This window comes from Populus trichocarpa, chromosome 1 (assembly GCF_000002775.5).
Source record: "Populus trichocarpa isolate Nisqually-1 chromosome 1, P.trichocarpa_v4.1, whole genome shotgun sequence".
NCBI classification, from domain to species: domain Eukaryota; kingdom Viridiplantae; phylum Streptophyta; class Magnoliopsida; order Malpighiales; family Salicaceae; genus Populus; species Populus trichocarpa.
In genome coordinates, this window is record NC_037285.2 from 7,283,102 (window position 1) to 7,300,535 (window position 17,434).

The 17,434-nt window shown below is 34.3% G+C and overlaps 2 protein-coding genes across 2 annotated transcripts; one reads left to right on the forward strand and one right to left on the reverse strand.

Moving 5' to 3' along the window:
• Positions 1 to 506: 506 nt before the first annotated feature.
• Positions 507 to 2,965, forward strand: LOC7467092 (protein phosphatase 2C 51). Its single transcript, XM_024593747.2, has 3 exons — positions 507 to 1,434; positions 2,175 to 2,280; positions 2,505 to 2,965. The coding sequence occupies exons 1-3, from the start codon at positions 670 to 672 to the stop codon at positions 2,798 to 2,800; spliced, it is 1,167 nt and encodes a 388-aa protein (XP_024449515.1). The 5' UTR covers positions 507 to 669; the 3' UTR covers positions 2,801 to 2,965.
• A 457-nt stretch (positions 2,966 to 3,422) lies between these two features.
• On the reverse strand, positions 3,423 to 8,288 carry LOC7472710 (endoglucanase 6). The gene is made up of 9 exons (XM_002299442.4): positions 7,852 to 8,288; positions 7,500 to 7,712; positions 6,892 to 7,092; positions 5,587 to 5,676; positions 5,335 to 5,499; positions 4,945 to 5,229; positions 4,500 to 4,848; positions 4,349 to 4,411; positions 3,423 to 4,174 (listed from the first exon to the last, which is right to left on the reverse strand). Exons 1-9 carry the CDS (start codon positions 8,053 to 8,055, stop codon positions 3,876 to 3,878), a joined length of 1,869 nt encoding a protein of 622 aa, XP_002299478.3. The 5' UTR covers positions 8,056 to 8,288; the 3' UTR covers positions 3,423 to 3,875.
• Between the last annotated feature and the right edge of the window lie 9,146 nt (positions 8,289 to 17,434).

Here is a 17,434-nt window from a genome sequence, read left to right on the forward strand (position 1 = left end):
CTTTTTTTTTGTTTAAAGCTGAACCCATAAGAATTTTACTCTTTTACAAATTGCTTAAGATAAGGAATTTTTAAAACTTGAAAGGTTTTTTTTTTTTTTTAGCATTAAATTTAAGCTTATTAGTCATGAGTCCATGAATAGCCGGGAGGGGCCAAGAAAGCAAACAATTCGAAATTCTCGAGAAAGAACACGTAATAAATATTGTTGACTGTTGAGCCCCCAATCCATGGATCTTTTAGCTACTTAATTAGTGAGCCCCACTTTCTTCGTTTCCTCTTTCCAAACATAGCACTCCAGCCAAAAACCCAACAGCTACCTTTAATGGATGGATGCCAGGTGATATGTTCTCAATCTCAGCCGCCCACGTCCTTCTTCTTTTTTTGGAAAATCCGACTCGCCTGCCCTAGCCCTACTCTTGTAGACAGGACAGACGTCACTTGCAGACGGAAACTCCTGCCCTTTTAAAGAAAAGAAATGTTAAACCCTTTCCCCTGTGTCTGTCTCATAAAAAAAATCATGAAAAAGTGAAAATAAATTAAGAAAGACTCAACTAATAATTATGAGTGGGATTCTGTTAAAATGATGGCACTCTACCGCTTCTAGCGAAGTAGCAGCAAAATACACGTCAGGACATTAAGAAACTGTCGCAGGAGAAGCTTGGACATTAAAATGATGGCTTCTGCTGCTACGTATTCAATCAATACCTGTTTTCTTGATGAGGGAAAAAACAAGAACAGAAACATCAACGAAGTAACACCTTGTGAAACAACAAAACCTGTAACACCGGTGAAAGAATCCAAGATTGATGATCAAGATTTCAAGCACCAAAATTTAGAGAAGTACTCTTCATTATTACCACCGTCAATATCTTCTTGTTCAGATAAAGGAAAACAGGTGGTGACACCACTTGGAATCATAGAGGCTGGCATCGATGGAGAGGAAGATGACAATAAGACTCTAACGTGCAAATCGCACGGGATGATGTCGGTGATCGGACGGCGAAGTGTGATGGAGGATGCTGTTACAATGGTCCTGGGAGTTGCTGTTGGTGAATCTGGTAGTTATGACTTTTTTGCAGTTTATGATGGGCACGGAGGCGCTAGGGTGGCGAACGCGTGTAGATATAGGATGCACCAGCTGGTGGCGAAGGAAGTGGAGAAAGAGGAAAGGGTTGGCGGCGGCAAGGGATTGGAGTACTGGGAGAAGTTGATGGGGGCGTGTTTTGAGAAGATGGATGAGGAGCTGGTGATCCATAATGAGTGTGGTGGAGGAGAGGTGGAGATAGGGAAGGAAGCGTTGTCAATAAAGGATATGGGTTCGACCGCAGTGGTGGTGATGGTAGGGAAGGAGGAGGTGGTGGTGGCGAATTGTGGGGATTCAAGGGCGGTTATGTGTCGCGGTGGCTTGGTTGTGCCTTTGTCTCATGATCATAAGGTGACTGTTATTGCCATCACATAAAAACTATTAAGCAGACTAACTTTATGTAACGAGCTTTTCATTTAGGTTAAACCAGTCACTAATTCCAAATCTTTGAATTATGGCTACCGCACATAATTTAAAATGTTGAACTTGAATACATAATAAATTCCACTCCTAATATAAATGTTTCATTAAATTAATAAATTTAAACTCTAAATTGATGTCGGCTAAGAACCAGTGTCTAGTTCAATTCGTAAATTAGACAGAGTCAACTTTGTTGCATGTAGCCGTAGATTATATATGATGCATGGTAAAGGTCACATTTTGATCAAATACCTTAAGATAAGAAACCCTCAGATAAATTATTATTATTATTGTTATATTTATTAATACATCAATCACACCTTAAACACTCTAATTGCAAGCGCATGTTCTGTGAGTAATGGTTTTAGTAGTAGGGAGGGCTAGAAAGCAAATTCCAGAAAACTGTTTGGTAGATTACTTTTGTCTCCCTTATAAGGTTTGTAAAATAATTTAACATCTTTTAGGTCATGTTGGCGTCGCCTCTTGACTGTTTTGCAAATGAATTCTTGAAGCTTCTGAATCAAATTTGGTCCAAGCTTGGATTTTGTTATCTGGGATTTTTTCTTTAATAACATAAGTTTAGAAGTTGGGTTTATGGCTGCTCCTCTTACACGTGGAAATATGATCCTGATTGCATGGGTTTTACATGAGGCCTTGGTTCCCTTGCACAGCCTGACAGGCCTGATGAAAGAGAGAGAGTGGAAGCAGCAGGTGGACGAATCATAAACTGGAACGGTAGCCGCGTCCAAGGAGTCCTCGCCACTTCAAGATCAATAGGTATGTTGGAATCACTATTTTACCGCACTCATTATTTTTGTAGGATAGGAGCTTGCTACTGTTTAGATTACAATTTGTGGCATTATGGTCCACTCTGCAAAACTCTTGGCCCTTGCCTAGCAATTCCATGGCTTATTTCATTATTTTCAGTAACTGATTGTTGGATGATCTTGTAATTCTACGGAAAAAGAACATTAAGGAAGTTTTTCTTTTTTCTTTTACAGGAGATCACTATTTGAAGCCATTTGTGATCTCCGAACCCGAGGTTACTGTTAGCGAGCGAACTGAGTCAGACGAATTCGTTGTCATAGCAACTGATGGCTTATGGGATGTAGTTGCAAATGAGACTGCCTGCAAGGTTGTCAAAAAGCTCTTTGATGGCCAACTAAAGAGGAGGCTTCCAGATGAATTTAGTGGAAATTGTTCTGCAGAGGCAGCAGCAAAGCTAGCCAAATTGGCAATGGCTCGAGGGAGCAGAGACAATATCAGTGTCATAGTAGTTCAGCTGAAAAAAGGCTGATAGCAGGTCTTACTAATCGTTTGTATTCTTGCCATTTTCTTTATGTTTTTCAGAGGTTTACTGTATGGAGTTTTTGAAGGAATGAAATGTCCTGTGGAAATGTTTGATTTCATCGCCTGTCCCCATCTAAGAGTTTCTATAACAGTCTATCTTTAAATTTTGTTATGATTGACTAATACTTCTTGAAGTATTGCCTTAAGGCCCTTAACATTTTCCGAACAAGCACTGGTCTACCTCAATGGTTTTGTCGGGCAGTTTTGTTTTCTTGTTGAATTAGGTGTCTGAATCTGTGTGTGTTGGTTTGTTATGTATGGCGTTTGTTCAATGCCAAGAATAGGGTCAAACTCTCCTTTTAAGATCTCAAGTTAAACGCTTTCACCTCTGCTTGAAGGGCCATCGTATCACATGCTGAGCTTAAATTTGTCGAGTGATCTAAATGCCAGGTGATACCAACACAAAACCTTGTGTTATGTTAGGGTAATGCTTGTTATGTTTGGTATGAGATCAGGTCCAAAATCAAATGTACAAGTAGATAGTTTTGCAAGCCCAGAGACAAAATAAAGCGTAAAGTTTAGTGATCTCTACATAGCGCATACCTTTTCAATTAGAAGGCAAAAAATAATTTAATGTCAAACCAAGAAAATATATTCATACGAGAAATTCAAGTGCTGCGAAGCTTACATCACCATCCAAAAAAAAAATGACATTCAAAGCTACTTGAAGTGCAAAGAAAGAAAGCGCTTCTCTATTGAGAAGTCACCTTTTTGACTTCCCAACTCTCATTCTGTAATTGTCTCTCAATCTATATAACTATTGATGTGGATGGAGGAGAGAGAGGATGAGCACTACTTTATAGTTTGTCTCTTCACTCCTTTCATCCTCCAACCTTCGACCTTATTTGACCTGATATGACTGAAACCCTAATCAGATACTGAATCGCCAAGTTGAAAATCCCCAAAAGGAAAAAAAAAAGACCTTTTCTGGACTGCATATTTTGTATAACTGCACAATTCTTACATTACAAACCCAGAAACTATGAAACCTCTCTCTTTCTGTAATTGAATTCCTTCTTTTTTCAGGCCAAAGTGTAGCTTGAAACAGAGACATCTGCAGCGGAGGCAGAATGAACGTAGACAAACTCAAGACTTTTTCCCGCTGCTAAAGAGGTGATCCATGATGGAAAAGCATAAAAATTTCCGGATTTTGTCAGACCCCACAGAGGACCATAAAGCTTTGATATTGAAAGCTTGATATCCTTTAGTTCTTTAGCAGATTTGTTGGTCACAATAGTAGAATACCTGTAGTACGTTTTTCCCTTGGCAATCCATGTTGCTGTCGTCTTTTGTACAATGGCAACAGGAGCAGAAGTTGAAGCTGAAAAACAAACTCCGTAGTTAGAGCTTTGCAACACTATTACAAAAGGACACACCCAATTATCCATTAATCAATCAGGTAATCATGTTCCATACAGATATATGCATTAACAGTTTTTCCCAAGTGGGATATTTCTGTTCCATACAAGCGTGACTGTGAGAGAGCAAAATATACCTGGTGCTGGAGTTATTTTGGTTTGTGGTGCTGGTTTCTTTTCAATAGGAGCTGGAACCACCACTGTAAGATAGGCGAGCAATAATTATTACATTGAGTTACTCTACATTTACAAGAAAATGAAATCAATCGGCATATATCATATATATACCTGGAAGGAGCTGGTTATACCCTCCATGACCACCACTTAGCCTAGCCAATAAACCAAGAAGAGGGGCATTGTTGTAGGTAGCAGGTTCTGTTTGCTCATAATTGTCTCTTTCATCAGCAAAGTTGTCGTAGGCATCAGGACCACCAACAATGGCACCAGTGAGGAGATTGGGATCACTTCCTTTCCTGCTAAACCACGTAGCATAACCTCCACGGCAGGTAACAAATGTCGGGTCAACCTTATAGGAAACAATTGAAGAACCCCTGTGGTGAACCTGTCGTGGATAGTTGTTTCCATAACCAACCATGTAACTTGTAGCTCTTGGGTTGTCTCCAAGAATGTAATCCACCTGCCAGATTTGAACACCGTTTCGTAAGCGCTGCTTCATATATATGCATACTTTAAATATCATTAAACTACTGAATTTCCTGTGATTACATTATACCTGAGATTTTGCGAAAGCTAGAAGCTGGGTTGGTGCCACATTGCCAGCAGCACAATTCAAGTTCCTTCCAGCAGAAGCAAGATAGTCGGAGTAGACAGTGGTCAAGAATGAAGCACTGGTCACAAACTGCATATTGTTCCATCTCTGGCGGAAAATTAGACCACCGGGAGTTTTCTGAACGTTGCGACTACCCTTTCCAAGGCATGAGCACATGAAGTACTCAGCCTTCTGTTGGTACTTCTCAAAGACTGGTGCATGGTGGCCAGCTTTGCCTTGCATCAAGAACTGTAGCACAGAAAATATACTTAGAAGTTCGGTAACAAGAATTTTATTATTAAGCTTTTGTTAATGGGTAATCGACATTGAAGTCAGCTTAGGAGACAATTTTACCTTGGCAACAAGGGTTTGGACCCCAGCATACTTAACATCCCAACCAAATTCAGTCATACCCCACCCAGTTCCTCCCATAGAGTCACCATTGTTTCCAAGGTAGTTCAAGTAATACTGATTGTTTGTTGCTTGGTACATCCATGCAGCTGCCCATAGCAACTCATCCTGCACGTGCCAAAATTAAAAATTAAATAAAAAATAAAAATAATTCTAAGAAAAGGGTAGAGAAATCAATTAATTTTTTATACTTACATTGTAGCCACTGACAGAGCGGTAATATTTTTGGGCCACTGTAATGCTGCTGTCATATTTACCTCTGTACCTGTCTGCAAAATCAAATAGCTGAAAGCCAAAAAAGAAAAAGAAAAACACGAAATGAAAAAAATCAGTGGCAGTTTGTGTAATTTAATAATTAAAACTGGTTACTGAAAATGCTGAAAGAAAATGGTATGATGCGTGTGGTTCTAGTTCTAAGCTCGGGGAATAGGAAACCACCGACAAAGCTATCACGTGACATATCTAACTCTGCTCTTCATGGATCGAACACGTGGACACGGTTAGAAGACTGTAATCGTAATGGACGGACAAGTATGCCACCAAGCCATACATCTTATTCGCATTTATTTAATTGAAGAGCATGCATATTACAATGTAATTGAGCAATTAAAATTATGGTATTTTTGGACCGACATGGAAGGCCAATACACTCCCTAAATTTAGTTAAGAAAAAAACAATAAGAAAATACATTAGGGCGAAACTTGATTAACAAGGCAGAAAAAAAATATTTATTCTAAATTAATTGTGTTATCTCTAAATAAGTTTGTGTTTTTGCAATGATTTACAATGACCCACGTCTTTTCTAGTCATTTTTTACAAGTCCTTGTTTGTATCAATGGTTAAGTAGGTTACGAGTAATATTAGAGTCTTGCAGACAAATTAACATTAACGGTTTTAAGTGTTTTTTTTTTTTTTTAATGCTTTGGTCCTTCATCCAAGCCATCCCCACTTTCATTGATTGGACAGTGAAAGAAGGACAAAATAACATGAAAGGGACCCTTTTTCCTCTTTTATAAAATTCTTTAGAACAAACTCTATGGTTAATTTGGGATTTTAAAATTTCATTTTTTTGCTTATAAAATTACTTTTTTAATGTTTTTTTTTTCATTTTAATGTGTTTAGAAATAAATTTTAAAAATTAAAAATATATATTTTAAACCTTCTCATCAGACTTATATTTATATCTGGACTCTGCTAAGCTAAATGGGCTATTACCAAAATTTTCTGTTGAATGAAAAAGAATAGATGGGACTCCTAATTGATAATATGGCTATGCTAACAAATAACTCCTTAATTATTATGATAATAAATGCGCGCACTAACTTTCGCTGCAAAGTTTGAAGTTTGAACGACCAGCCTGACAAAAAGCTAGGAAAAGTAATCGCCTATATTTACCACGCATAATTAATTTTTTTTATTACAACTACGCATAATTAATGCTAATAATAATACGCATCCAAAACCGCTTCACTGAAATACGCTTGCCATAAAAACTTTACCTGGCGTGCATGAGTGAGGAGCTCATTGGCATAGGAAGGGTTAGAGCGGCGGAAAACGATGGAAGCGGCGGCCATTGCGGCTGCTGTTTCTCCAGCGAGATCCGACCCGGGATTACTTGGGTCAATCTTGTAAGCCCTACGGTCAGTGGTCATATCCTCTGGTCTTTGCCAACAGTGGTGGTCAGTGTTGCCATCGCCAACCTAATCAAGAAAACAGCAAAAATCGTTAACAGAAATGGTATTAAATTAATTTTTGGTGGTGTCAGTTATTTAATTTGTGTTTTTGTTAACTTATTATGCTCTAATGGGGTATAAATCTCCGTCAAAGCAATATATAATCTTCTTGAAAAGGACAAAATGAAAAAGGTAACACCAGTAAAGAATTTAAAAATGAATAAAAAGATTAAACATGGAGCTCTTTTACGAAACTATGCTATCATACACTATAAAAAAAATGGGTTCTCGTTCAAATTGCAAATGAAGTCAATTTAATCAAATTCTAGAGCTTTTTTTTTTTTTTTGCCATTCAAGTGGGCTTGAAAAAGCGAGGTGCCAAGAGAATAATAATAATAAAAAAATGAGGAAGTTGGAAAATGAGTAAAAGCTACCTCTCCATATAGAACATCGGGCTGAGGGTGAGCTTTAATAAGGTAGTCAGTTCCCCACTTAACAGCATTCATGGCATGGCCAAGCTCACCACTCGAACCCAATTGCTTCCCATATTCAATTATGCTCCATGACATCATTGTGATTGTGAACGCCATTGGCAAACCAAATTTCACATTGTCCCCTGCATCGTAGTACCCTCCTACCAGATCCACCTGCCCTTACAAAAACACAATTTTTAACCATCAAGACTTACTTGTAGATTTGTAAGATAACAAATAAAACCCAATTAGCAAATGTAGACAAAGATTGAAAGGAAAAAAAAACATAAACCCAGTGGGGTTTTAAGCTTACCCCACTAGCCTTGCCGTCATTCAAACCAGAGTTAGATCTCCAAGTGACTCTCTGGTTATGGGGAAGGTAACCAGATCTTTGGGCTTCAAAGAAGAGAATACTCTTACTTAAAGCTTGACCATAGTCATGACCAGCAAGAGCAAAGGGCAAGCAAAGGAGCAGAAAGAAAGGAGCCATTGAAATGAGCCTCACAAACTTCTCCATGTTAACAGCTTGGTCGATGTATAAACAAAAACACAAAGAGGAACGGATCTCTTTTTGCAGTAATTACAAAACGGGGATCTTTTCTTGCCACGAGAAGATAAAATGGCAATGGCAATGCCAAATGCAGGGAGTGATTTATCAGTTATAACTTCTGATAAACCACCAAAGACTCTTAAGAAAGAGAAAAGAGTAGAGAAGGGGAAAAGAGAGAGGAGGGAGTGGTAGGATACGAAGGTGCTAAAGCATGTATATATTGAGGAGGGAAAGGAAGGTACCAAGAGCCTAAGAATTGGCAGGGCTCAATTAATGAAATTTATTTTATTATTTGTTTGGTTTATTTTAAAAATTATTTCTCTTTGGGAAGGACACAAAAACAGTTGAGAAAAGAACAAAGTCATGTGGGTGTCCTTTGGGTCTTCACTGGAAGAGTCGGTGTGGATTAAATGTAGTTTTTGGAATTAAAATTTACCATTGCCCATGAAAGACTTAAAGAAAACAGAGACAGAAAAGGTGAGGTTTTCTCTTGGCGTCGATTATTTAATTATATGTATTAAGGTTATAAAAAAAAAAAAAAACATGGCAAGTTTAGCCCAAACCAGAAAAAAAAACTGAGCCAAATCGAAAAAACCAAGATCAACCGGTTTGAACCAGTTTTTGTCCTTAAAAACCAAACTAAACCAAAACCGGTCGGTTTGAACCTGTTTCGGTTTGTTTTTTTTTTTTAATTTCGGTTTGATTATTTTTTTGGATAAAAACCGAACCGAATCGAAAATAATTACCCCTAAATTTAGGACATGTCTGATGACTACTGTTATTTTTTTTCCAACCAATGAAAAAAATATTTGGTGCTTTTTTTTATTTTTTATCTGATCTCATAGATAATTAATTGTTTTTTAAACTTGATAATGTAAAAATAATTTGTTAAAGAACTGATTTTTATTTATTTTATATTTAAAAATCAAACAAGTATTTTTTTAAATTTACTTTTTAAATTTATTTTTAAAAAATAAAACTACAAAATCTATCATAATATTAAATCTATCATAATATTAAACAAGTTGTTTGTTGTTATTTTATTTGAAAATAAATTAAAATAATATTTTTTATTATCAATTCATTAAAATAATTTTAAAATAAAAAGAAATAATTTAAAATTAAAAAATTAAAAATTAAAACATAAAAATAAAAGAGAATCTTGAGATACCTCACAGGTTAAGAATCAGGAAAGTGACTTGCAGTGCAGAGTAGTCAAAAAAAAATCAGGAAATTGTCCCTGGTATGTCCCCCGATATGAATTCTCTAAAATGCCCTTAACCATTTTGTTTAAAATATTGTGTTTCCTTTGCCTGGTTAACAATTTACATTTTACATGCGCCGATGAATTATTTGGTAGATTTAGAATATGTACGGTAACGCGGTGTAAAAATTTAATATTTTTTTATTAAAATTTAATATAATTTATATATTTTAGATCGTTTTAGATTTTATATTAAAATGCTCTTAATCATTTTATTTAATATTTCACGTTATTCATAGAGTTAGTCAATTAATACAAGATGCAAACAAAAACAAATCATGTAATATCTTATGTCATCATATGGGATCACTGTATTATATCTACAGAGCTTTTATTTACTGATCTATATATTCTATGTAAATGAGATGAGATTAAATCTATTTAACAAATTTTATCCGTAATGGCCTCTTTGTTTTATCACTTGAAGCACGACGAAAATCTCGACTTCCTAATTTGACCCATAAAAGCTCTGTTTCTTCCTCCTTTTCCTTCCGGCTAATCCATGTTTTTCCAATAATAATAATAATAATAATAATAATAATAACTGCAGTGCAAGGAGTAACAGAATGAAAGTTTTCCTTCCGGCTAATCCATTCATGGTCGTTAACTTCAGGGCCCGTGGGATTAGTCGAGGTGCGCGCAAGCTGGCCCGGACACCCACGATAATAAAAAAATAAAAAAAAAAAGGCCACACACGTACGGACCTAGGAATATTTAGAAAAAACTTTAAATAAGTCATTAATCTTTACATTGATCCTGAAAAGACTCGAACTTATGATTATTGAAAAGTAAACTCAAGATTTAATCAGTTGAACTGCCCCTCATGATTGTAAGTGAACATTTTTTATTATTATACGTGATAGATTCACGTTGTTTTGAAGAAAAACTTGATGTTGTCCATTAAAATCTATCACAATCTTAGATGTGTCAAAAAACCATCTCAACCCAATAACTTAAGTTATTAGGTGAGGTCCCAAGATATGATTTATATTATTAATTCTCTAACACACCCCCTCAAGTGAAAGCCCTTTAGACTTGAAACTTGCACAGACTCATATTACTTTGTACTTAATTTTTAACAAATAAATGGGAATGGTGAGATTTGAACTCGTGACCGCCTGGTCATCAAGGCTCTAATATCATATCAAATAACCATCTCAATCCAATAGCTTAAATTGTTAAGTGTGGTCTCAAGATATAATTTATATTATTCTCTAATAAGATGGAAGGGTCCAATAGAGAAATGTCTTATATGGTGGGGATCAATGAAATTGATTAAATTCTTTATTTCAAGGTGAAATCCAGTATAAAAAAAATGTGGACTAAGATTAGATGTTGTAGAAAAATAATTGGGTTAATTGAAGAGGTCAGTCAAAAACATTGCCATGCTTTCCTTTGAAATAAGATATTGAAGTGTTTTTATTTTTTTTGACATATTATAAAAAAATAGAAAAACAACACAATTTGAAATATTTTTGAAAAAATAGCATAATTTTAAAAAATTTATATTCACAATAATGTTTTTTTTTTAAAAAAAAAATCGTGGTTTTAATTAATATAAATCAATAAACCATGATTCAGAGAATTAAAGATTTACTAGAGTATTGCAGAAAAAGATCAATTTGGTACCTTCGTGCCTCATGTAAAGATATTGGTATTTTACCTTGGAAACCCACATGTTTTCTCTTAATCATTTCCTCTTTCCATACAGTACCAGGAAATTATCAAGCTTAAAAAGCGAGGGTGGGCATCCTTCGTTTCGAAGCAAAAACCTGCCACTATTGGTTGGCACTCTGTCCACTTAAATCTTTAGCTATTTTATGTATTTTCTTTCACATTTTGTTTTCTAGCTGGCCAGAGGAAATTGATCGTAAACATGCTGAGCTGGTTGCTGCACAAGTAGCATCGGAAAAGCTTCATCAGTTACTGAAAATGGAGAAAGAAATGCCTTGCACTTTTCCTTTTCAGTGGATCAGCTGTTGAGCTACTTCCCCCCTCTATTTTTTGGCTTGGTTTCTTTTATTTCCTTCATATTTCTGTTCAGATGGAGAACGTAAATCATAAGAAGAAGGTGGTGGAGCTTGAGGGGGAGGTAAAGAAGCTGTCCGGCCAGCAAAATATCCAGCAGCGTATACATCATCATGCAAGAATCAAGGCAAGATTATATATTTTCTATAATGTGTTCTGTTTACACAGAAAATATGCTAATTAAATTTAAGAGAATTTGGACCTGTTAACTTGAGCATCAAAACATGAGGACGTGGTGCATCGTCAGCAAAATGGGCCACAGACCGTTATACTTTAAGGAAGAAATGACTGTTTCAATTGAGAAAAGGAAACATCCCATTAAGTTCTCTCGCAGGTCACAGCACCACCGCTTTATTACAGTTTGATACTCGTGCCTGCCTAGAATAACATTCATGTTTCACACCTTCTCACCATCTAATCATTATGAAGTCCATGAATTTTCGGGTGAAGTAATTAATTTCATCATGGCTAGAGTGAGAGGAAAAGGTGTATCAATTTTGGAAAAGAGAAACGAAATACAAAGACAATCCTGTAACTTTCAACCTTTATTTAAAGATATTTTCAATTTTTAATTATCATAAAATTTTAACCTTATAGAAAACATGATTTTTAAATCTTCCATTAAATTTTCAGCTTGATACAAACTCATAATGCATTTTGAACTCTTAAACTAGAAAATCTTAACGAAAAAACACAATATACATATTACGCAAAGAATAATAATAATTTAAAAAAATACCCCACGTCAATAATGTTTAATGTTTGTTGTACCTTGTTAGACAAACATATCTCAATGCACTCCAGCTTCTAGCTTCGTACATAAAAAATTCGGTAGAAACCCTAAGTGTTGTAGCGAAAGAAGAATTAGTTGAGACTTTAACCATCAATCACCTTGGAGAGTAGATTTTAAACGTGACCAATAAAAAAAAAAAAATTAGTTGTGGTGGTATAAAGTTCTTTTCACTTAAAAGTATATTAAAATAAAATTTTTTATTTTTTAAAAATTATTTTTAACATTAGCATATCAAAATAATCCAAAAACATAAAAATATTTTTTATTTTAAATCAAAAAAAAATTAAATTTTAAAAAAATACCGGTTTGCACCGCATTCCCGAATACTAGTCATTCCCGAACACTAGCCAACCACCGGAAACGTGATATGTTATACGAGCAACAATTAATTTAGCCCCTGTTCAGCTAGCCAGCAATGCAACTAGAGTTATATAAAATCTTTAATTTTTTATTTTATTTTTATTTTTTAACTTGCTAATATCAAATATTAATTTTCAAAATAAAAAATTATATTATTTAATATATATATTTTAAAAAATAACAGTTATTATTATTGCAAATAACCCTTAAACTGTAATGATTATCCTCTGAGTATATTTGATGAGGCATAAAGGACATGAAAACGTGGGAATGTCCTGCACTTACACATGTATCTTGCCTGACACAGTTTTGCAGAAGATTGACCTGTAACCACACCAACTAAGATTTGAAAACCCGACAACTTGGCTAACAACACTTACCCCTCATCTCTTTTTTTTTTTTCTGGTGATTGAGAATTTATCAGTAATTATTTTTTAAAGTTTTTTTTAATATGAAAATAATATTTTTTTTATTTTTTTAAAATCTATTTTTAACATTAATATATCAAAATAAATTTTTAATATAAAATTAATCGCACTATATCGCATGTAGGATTCCAAATGAATTTCTAAGGCAGTTAATTTTAGAAAGCTGAAAACCTAACCCCACTATAAAAATAGCCTTTTTCGCATAACCCCTAATTGCTTCCTTCCTCCCCCACCGCAACCACCCCTCTCTGATAATGTAGGCAATTATTAATAATTATTTTTTTAAAAAAATAAATTTTGTAGCGACTTTCACTTTATTTCATTTTTTATTTCTTTGTTGTTTTACTTGTTGGAAAATAAATTAGGAAGGTGACATAGATACTTGAGGTGATTGATGACTTATATCATTATTTATTAAGAATTGACTAAAAAATTAATGCCTAGCTACCAATATTTTTTAGTACATTTTATATAAATAAAAAAAATTGACCAAGACACCCTTTCTTGCTGCCATGAAATAAAAAACAACGATGGGAGATGCGGTCAAAAAGAGCATCCCATTGTCAGAATGCTGTATTCCAACCGCAATCAACGGTCTCCGCCGAAAAAGAGAAAGAATCTTAATTTATTATTGCTCTTTACTCTTTTTTCTTTTTTTAATGAAAGTGAAATCTTTAATTCCGAGAGAAAAAACCAAAGGGAACAGTTAAAACTTAACTTAGCATCAAGTCAAAGAAACAGGCCTCCGCAATGACCGGTTGGCTCCGGCTCTGTCACGGCAGCACTGTCCAGTTCCCACACGCTTGTAATAACCGGCTGTCGGTGGTCCTAAAATAAGACTTCCTCTCCTGTTTGGTATTGTATATTTTTTATTTGAAAATATATTAAAATAATATTTTTTAAAAAAATTATTTTTAATATTAACATATCAAAATAATCTAAAAGTACTGAAATAATATTAATTTAAAATTAAAAAACATTAAAACTTTTAAAATAAAAAAAACAATCATTTACTAAAAACTGCATAGCCGGTAACTCTCCAAAAATCTTTCAGTACCCTAACTAGATCGTACCCGCCTGCAAAAAGTACTAATTCCTAGGAAATGGGTCCCATCTAGACGTGGAAGAGGACAGATCTTGCAAATCAAAGATTGTCGTAGTAGTTTTTAGGGCAAAAATGGTACAATAATGCAGCACGACTCTAAAAGTGAAATGTGAATGCTACCATGGCCAAAGGTAACGTTTTTGTTAAAGATTGTACTGATTATTAGAAAAAAAATAGCTAGGAATCGAAAGTCTTCCTTGCTTTCATGGAAACCAACTGTTTATGGAGACCATGGCAGATTTCGCCCCAAAATAATGCGCAATGTTCTGGCTTTTTGTGGGGTTGAGTCTCCTAGTTTAGAAATCCTGACGCATGCATTCCCACTTAGCTTCAATTTCATAGTTTGAGACTTAATTAGTTAGTGGTGAGCCTTTTTTATTTTTTAATTCAGTCAATGAATCAAAGCTCAAATGAACAAAGCCATATCTCTGTACGTATTCTACAATTTTTTTTTAATTATTAAAAAAAAACAAGTGTACGCTTGAATCAGCTTCTGCATAGTTTTTTTTCTTACAAGTCGATCCAGTTGTGTTGCCACTTGTGGATTTTCTTCTAATCTGAAGATTTATTAGTTATCACTCCAAGTATTGTTTGCTTCTCAAGTTATCAGGACTTGTTAATCAGAACTGACTGCCAGGGACATTACAGTACCGTGGAGCACCGACAATAGAGAGAGGCAATAAGAGTACAGCTCATGCAGTGAGGGGTAACAGAAGCATTTGTATGGATTGAGGATTATTGGCAACATGGGGATATTAATTTGTGTTTCATATCTTTTGGCTACGGTCACTTTCTTGCACCTCAACATGGCCCAACAATCTGACTGAAAAAAATCTTGAAAGAAGATGCTAATCCTTAGCGGCGGTAAGATAAGTTCTGGAATATTAGCCTGTTTGTTTTGATATTTTAAAAGTATTTTTAAAATATTTTGATTTTATTTTACTATAAATTAATAATTTTTTTATCTTTTCAGATCATTTTGTTATGGTAATGTTAAAAATAATTTTTTAAAAATAAAATAAAAATTATTTTAATGTATTTCTGAGAAAAAAATATTTTAAAAAGTAACCGCTACCACACTACTAAATACTTCTAAAATGTAAACGAATACAGTAAAACAGCCTAGTATTTTTTTGAAAGAAAAATTTAACACCAACATGACAGGCCAGTGAATTAGCAGCCGGCGATTGTGATCTTATCTGGAATCACATACACATGTTGATTTGGCTAGAAGTTTCGATCTACTAGGATTTCATTCGGCAAGTTGTAGAACGTCGTCCCCGTCAAGATGTCAAAATCCAATTTAATTAGCACGTATCCAAAAAACTTAAAAAGCCAATTAACTTGATTATAATCATAATAAAAAAAAGTAAAATTCATTAAGAATATTTTTTTAATGGAGACCTAGTTTATATGAAATAATATTATAATTGATTAATGCTTTTGGTATTGCATTTTTTTGGCTACAAGGGAAATATCCATATATGAGAATTTTTGAATGGAAGAAAACATGAACTAAAATAGAAAGGATATAGATATTCATCAATTTAATATGTTCATGGATGAAATAAAAACAGCTTTTTAAAGATTTTACGTAAGTTGATACAGACATTCAATGAAAAAAAAAAAAATCACTTTGCATCCTGTATCTACTCTTCCCAGAGGATCATAAATCCTCACGTCACTAGCTGGAACTGGAAGGACCCTTCCCATTCCCCAATATTCATTGTTTCAAAAGGTGAAGTTAATGTTTCCATTGAACTTTTTTCCATTTTTCTTTTAACTTCTTGTTCACAGGATCGCTAAAGGATAGAAACCAAAGGCATTTGGTTCTCTGACAATCCAATGGGTTATTCCAAAAAAGAAAGGTTTTTGGGTGCATCAAGTGCTTCGTTTGAGGTTGCTCCATTGAAGACTCGTGCGTTTACATCAATAGAGACGCGCATGGAGAAAGATTTTTAGATGGTACTATATAGGTTCATAGAATTCTATGCGGCGCCGGGCCAATTATTTTTTATAAAAATAACGCTTCCAACATTATGTATTAACTATTTTTTTAATAATAATTATATTAACTAAAAGATCAAATTGATGAAAAAGTCAGATGTTTAACAATTTTTATTTATAATATAATCTTTATACTATGGTTTTTAAAACATAAAAAGACCGATAGTCCCGTACAACCTTTTAAATATTTTAGTTCTTTTAAAAATATAGTCATTACACTATATATTTAAAAGGTAAAAAGGCTGAATTGTCTTTATAATGACTATTAAACCATAGAAAAAGATCATTTTACCTCAATAATAAGTTTATTGATTTTTTATTAAAAAGGTAAAATCATAATTACAATATTATGGTGAATAGTGAATCCAATCAACCATGGATCTCAATTTGTTTTAATTCCAGGTCATATATATATATATATATATATATATATATATATATTTTATTTTTTTATATTTTAAATTACAAGTAACAGGGATTTTTACCTTAAAAAACGTGGCGAACCTGATGTCGATCGTAGATAAGATATAGAGGTTTAATTACTCTTTTTTTTTCATGAAGCGTGAAAATTAACGAGGAAGCATTTGTAGAGAAAAAAACAAAAGACGTTTTATCCTGTTAAATAGACCTCTGTTGACATCACTAATTCAATTCAACCCTGGTTCCTTTGTTTTCATCCCCGTTACCAGCTAGAAAAACCAAGAGCATGCTAATAAAAGATATTTCCTGCTTTTTAGACATGAAGGCCTCATCCTCATGGCGATAATAATTGCGACTTCGCCATGAACAACCATAGGTTCCCTGCTCGTCTAATCCGCATGCAACCGGAGGGGGGGGCTCCGTTACCTTTAACACTGCAGTTAACAGCATCAAGAGCAAAAGGTAGTCGCACGCTTGACGCTGGTAGAACCTTTGGGTCCACATTTACACGTGCATATGAACCCTTCGCAGAGACACATGGGCCTATGTTGATCTCTTATGATACGTGCATGTCTTCTCTGTTGAGAATGACAGAAGGTGAAAGCTTTTATGGTGGAAGAGCTAAGGGTCCCCTCCTAACAACAGGATTCCCTTCCAAGGACATTACGGGAACACAATTTCAAAGATATATTTGATTTTTTTATATATATATAAGATTTTTTATAGGTACAGTTATTAATTATCCCCCCTTTTTTTGCCTTTGGATGTCTAAAAAGTAAAGGCTTTTAAATAATTACTTCGTGAGTTTTTAACAAAAATTGAAAATTCAAGTTTTTAGGAGACTGTTATGAAAAGTTCAAGAATTACTTCACACTGGTGTAGGTGTACACGCTTTGTTATTGGGTCAGATTTTTTTTTTTTGAGTTAAAAATAATATTTAG